The sequence below is a fragment of the Histomonas meleagridis genome, assembly GCF_020186115.1.
Source record: "Histomonas meleagridis strain 2922-C6/04-10x chromosome Unknown contig_142, whole genome shotgun sequence".
NCBI lineage: Eukaryota > Parabasalia > Tritrichomonadida > Dientamoebidae > Histomonas > Histomonas meleagridis.
The window spans coordinates 51,986-57,985 of record NW_027150772.1 but is presented as its reverse complement, the minus strand read 5'-3'; the positions used below and the strand labels follow the sequence as shown (position 1 = coordinate 57,985).

Below are 6,000 nucleotides of genomic sequence, written 5' to 3'. Positions count from 1 at the left end.
ATATGAAATACATTGATCTTGAAGAGTCAATTTCATTTCTGTATATATTGATTTTTTATTTTTCCCTTGTAAGTGTAAGAAAATCGCAATTGATTTCTGATCGGATTCCATTTTGAACTTTTTGATAATTTTAAACGTATATTTTTATCCAATATTATATCAAAAAAGTTCAAATACCTCATTATATCTAATTTTTTATGAAACTTCATATTTATAAAAAATAAAATGTTATATTCATATATTATTTATATATATTTATTAATAATTAAATATGCTCACATATGGAGATGCTACACTTGGGGTTGGACACCCTATATCAATTATTCATGATATATATTAATTATTCATTATATATATTAATTATTTATAATATATATTGATTATTTATAATATATATTAATTATTTATGATATATATTAATTATTTATAATATATATTAATTATTTATAATATATATTAATTATTTATAATATATATTAATTATTTATGATATATATTAATTATTTATGATATATATTAATTATTCATGATATATATTATATAATTATGATATATATTAATTATTTATGATATATATTAATTATTCATGATATATATTATATAATTATGATATATATTAATTATTCATGATATATATTAATTATTCATGATATATATTAATCATTTATGATGATATATTAATTATTTATGATGATATATTAATTATTTATGATGATATATTAATTATTTATGATATATATTATATAATTATAATATATATTAATTATTTATGATGATATATATTAATTATTCATGATATATATTATATAATTATGATATATATTAATTATTCATGATATATATTAATTATTCATGATATATATTATATAATTATGATATATATTAATTATTTATAATATATATTAATTTTTTATGATGCTCAATAATAACATCAAAATTAATAATTATATGAAATTAATAGTGCATTTACGTCTTTTCTTGCATAATTTATTATAGTTTGGTATAAAAATTATAAATTTTTAACTTTTAATTTTTGGATTTTTTGGAATTTTAAAAAAATTGTTTTTTGAGCGGTTGTCAGTACATCACAATCAAAAAGTGTGAAATTGTGGGAATAACCGCCAAAAAAAGAGAACAAAAGAGGAACAGTTGGCACACTCCCAAAAAATGGATTTAGAGATAGAAATTATCTCGAATCATATATCCATGAATGGTGCTTCCGATAAAATATAGGAAATATATTTGAAAAGTGCTGGAAAGCAATAATTGGTGAAATTTTTTAATAAACTAATCATAATTTAAAATATTTTTATTTGAAAAATAATTTCGCAGTGTATCAGACCCCACCACCCCCCCCCCGCCCCCTCCCCCACCGATAAGATATTTCTTCATTATTCACTTTTTGAAATGACTTTGATCTCCTTATCAAAAGTCGAATATTTTTATTGCCATTTTTTTTCCTTTCAAATTTCCTATCGTTCAAAAACCGCGAAATGGAGGGCGTTTTGCATCCTAACCGGACACCCTAATATTATTCAAAAAGTGACCGTACAAGAATTACTTTTTTTCCATTCAAATTTCCTATTATTCAAATTGTATAAAATTAAAACTTGAGTGAATACATTTTCAGTTATCGCGTTATTAAAGAGAATATTTTTATTCATTTTAATTTCAGTTTTCGTCTTCTTTACTTAAGACGCATAATTTGAAATCCTTTGGCATTTCTGATACATTTCTGTTACCTATCACGACAGATACCCATTTTTTCTCATTTAATTTTTTTGCCACTTCAACAATTTCTTCTTTTTTAACTTCGAAGAATTTCTTTTTTCTATTTTGTAATATTTCATTTGTTGAACCATTAAATATTTGTGTTAGTTTTGCTTGTGGCGGAAGTGGATAGTCAAATGTTGCCAACACTTTAGTTTTTGCTCTTTCTACCATTTCATCTGTGATTTCACCATTCTCTACTTGTCTCATCGCAGCTCTAAATGCATTCAACACTGCAGTAGAATGAGTATCGCGATAACTTTCGATTCTAAATATTGCGCGTGTAGCTTCGTTAGTTACCCAACAGCCATAAGCACCGATTTTCTCACGTACCGCAACATGTAACAATTCATTTTGTAAAATGTTTGCTAATAATGAAGCAGCGCAAGATAAATTTGTTTTGTATTCAAATGATCTAATTACAGAGACACAGAAGTTAACTAATGTATCGATTTCCAAAAACACGTCTTTTTTATCTTCTTCGTTATTCTTTTGTAATAATGAATCAATTAAATTATAATTATTTATAGATTCATTATCAGTATTTACATTAAGTTCTTTAAGTATAGAAGTAACTTCCGGTATTATTAATTCAATGTTTTCTTTTTCGGATGTAATTAAACACTTGAAATGTGACTTTAAGAATACGTCGGAATAAACTTTCTTGATTGTTGGAACTATTTCATCTTTAATTGATTTTAATCTTTCGAATGATGTTAACCCATTCCAACATTCTTCGATTACACCGATTCGGTTTAATTTCGATGAAGCTTTATAAAATGCATAGTCACCGCCTTCTGATATTTCATCAGCAAATGATTGAAATTGTGCATTAACTAATCCATTAACATGTTCTTCGTTATCTAAATATGGTTTTGTAATTAAATCCTTAATTAATGTTAATGCTTTATCCGAATTTTGTGGTAAAAATGATGTCTTAAATGTAATGCAACATTCAATTTGATCTTGATTATTTACATTCGATATAACTTTCGGTGTGATAATGATTCCGGATGTGTATAAGTTTTCAACGATTGCAAATTCTTTATCATCCATTCCATTGCATCCAACACTTCCAAATGCTGTTGAAAGAAATGGGATATCAAATAATGATTCATTGGTTAATGGCAATATTGCTTTAATGTTTACATGAATCAATCCATTACAAAATGTTGGATAACACATTATATCATTGTTAACTGTATAATAATTTAATGTCGGATGTATTGGACTGCAATCACTCAATTTAATACATGGCAATAAGTGTAATGGCTTTTCTTTAGTTACAAGTGATTTAACATGTTTATCAATTTGAATTATTTTTTGTTTTTCTTCTTTAGTAATGTTCGTATTGATGGATGAATTTAATTGCTTGTTCATGCTGTCAATAAAATCTTCTTTTGGCTCTACAACAAAATATAAAATGGATTTGTTATCTATTAAATATCGTTTGATTTGTTTTTGAATGTACTGTGGATCACTTTGAAGTCGTTGTTTCAAACGTTCAAAGATAGCAATTTGATCAATGGAATCAAATGGATTAATTCCATGTATCCAATCATCTGATAAACGTGAATTGATTCTACAGCCTTGTAAACTAGTAATAGAACGAAATCGCAGTTCATCACTATGAAGTGTTGAATCAATTTCACGTTGTTCAAAACCTATTTCCGAATATTGCTTAAGAACATTAGTAACAATAGAAAAGAATTCTTCAACATTTCCTTTCTCGATGTGATCAAGTACAATTGAAAAAGTGAGATTTGGAGTTGAATTGTCTACATCACAACCGTCGAGTGATGCTCCGATTTGAGTTTGGATAAGTTTTTGGTAAAGTGGCGATGCAACAGACTCAGAGAGAAGTGTAACAATAAACCTGAAATCTTCAAGTAAATCCAAATCGTCAACTGTTCCAATATGCCAAGAAATTGCTGCGCGATATTGTTCGTTAATGTTAAGCATTGCATCACTAGGTCCACTTACAGTGATTTTACGTGGTTCATCAAAAGGTTTTTGAATGTAGCTAAATTCGGTAAATGAAAGTGGCGGAGAAATATCAATCGGCTCGAGAAAACTATTAACTCTTTCCATGATAGGAAGAATATCAAAGTTGCCATAATGGAAAATATAACAATTTGAAGGTGAGTAATACTTCTTATGCTGTCTTTTAAGTTCATCTAATGTAAGATTTGGAATGGCAAAAGGATCACCACCAAAAACATGTTTATAAGGTGTATCAGGCAGCAATGCAGCTCTGTGTTTTTCGGTAAAGTATTCTGTTGGTTGAGTTAAGCATCCACACATTTCACTATAAACTACACCTGAATGTTTTAAAGAAGCATCTTCACTATCACTTGTTGGTTCTAAGCGATGGCATTCTGTTAAAAAGTTATCTTCATTCAAATTTGGATAAAATACAGCATCCAAATAAACATCCATTATATTGTGAAAATCTTTTTCGTTTTGAGATGCAAATATATAACAGGTAGAGTCAAGTCCTGTTAATGCATTCATGTATGTTGAAACTGATCTTTTATCAAGTTCCCCAAAAACATCTGTGATTGGGTATTTTTTACTACCATGAAGTACCATGTGTTCTAAAACATGAGTGGATCCACTGTCATCATTGCATGTTGTGCGAAATGTTATTGAAAATGTATTATTTGAATCATCAGTTTTAATTGTAAAAAATGGACAATTATGTTTTTCATGAATGTATAAATATCCTGTTCCATGGTATTGAGGTATCTCTCGTGTTTCATTTAGTCTGAAGCCATGAACCAAATCACCCATTATTGAGGACTTTGTATACACCGACTAAATTCAATTGTTTACCTCAAGAATTTTGAACAATTCATTAAAGGAAGCATGACCTAGGTATTTTTGAATAGTTTATACATGTTTGAATAGTTTATACATTAAAAAAGCTGTGTTTCGAAATTTACTTATATTTTTTATATAATATTGTTTATAATTAAAAATTGTCGGATATTTCTCAAACCTCGTGATGGAAGGAAAAGAGGCAGAATAAGCTCATAACAACACACGCATACTACTTTACAGTGAGACTGAGCTTAATAAATTTATGAAATAATCTTAAGATTACTTATCTCGTCCAAAAAAACGCAATATAAATAAACTCAAATCGTCAAACAATGAAATTTTGGTTGAAATTTTTATTAAACTTTGAGAATTTTGTGACTTTTTGTTTTACCAAAAAATACCCTGCGTGTTGTACTCAAAGTTCACCCATTTTTGTACGTTAAGGCACAATAACGTATTTTTTAAATCATCTTTCTCTGACAGCTCAAGATCAACCCAATATTTCAAGGTAATAATTTCCCAAACAAATCAGATTAAAATTTAAAGTGTGTTGTTCATTAAGGTTAGGTTATCTGATGATGTTAATAATAAAAAAAAAAAATTTAATCATTGCTTACATCCTTATATATTAAAGTTAAAGGCAATTTTACTTTATAAGAAATGTGTATAAAAAGGAAAACTTGCTATTCCCAAAATTTCAGGGAAAAATAAAAAATCTCTAATTAGAAATTATATAATTTAAATTGCTTGAAAAACAATAGTTTCATGATATTCTTTTTCACCATCAATTCATCTAATCTGGCCTGTGATTGTCTCTTGATGTTCCCAAAAATTTGATTGTCCAGAACCTGCCAATCTCCTGTTTGGCCAGCCGAAACAAATGAAGGTCCTATTCCTAAATACGCGCAAACACAGCACAACTACATGGGCCCTTATGAGTAAGCCTCGATCCCCTTCGTTGTAATCGTTATAAGATATACCGTTATAAAACTATATTTAATAGAGAATTAATACTTTACAAAGTGGCCGTTAATAAAAGGTTAACTGTTAAATAATACTATATTCACATATGTAATGTGTAATGTAATGTAATAATAAACTGCTATAGAAGTGATGGTTATAAAGGAGTAGTAATGAATCACTCTAACATTACAACAATACAATTTATTCAGAAAACACAGAATAATTTACTGTCAAAGGATTAGCTTTTTATAGTGAAGATATTGAAATATTTAGTTATTATAGAGGTTATGATTATCGAATATTACCAAAAGTTAAATATAATAAAACCTATCTTAAAACATTTAGAAGAAGTCATTTGTGATAACAATAAAATGATTTATAAATATATATTAGTTTGGATAGCATCAATCATTTAACAACCTAATTTAAAAACAGGAGTAGCAA

General features: G+C 27.2%; 1 protein-coding gene across 1 annotated transcript; it reads right to left on the bottom strand.

Moving 5' to 3' along the window:
* Positions 1–1,671: 1,671 nt before the first annotated feature.
* Positions 1,672–4,563, bottom strand: GO595_001490 (Clan ME, family M16, insulinase-like metallopeptidase; the record flags this gene model as incomplete). The annotated part of the gene is made up of 1 exon (XM_067914294.1): positions 1,672–4,563. One exon carries the CDS (start codon positions 4,561–4,563, stop codon positions 1,672–1,674), a length of 2,892 nt encoding a protein of 963 aa, XP_067778346.1.
* Positions 4,564–6,000: the final 1,437 nt, after the last annotated feature.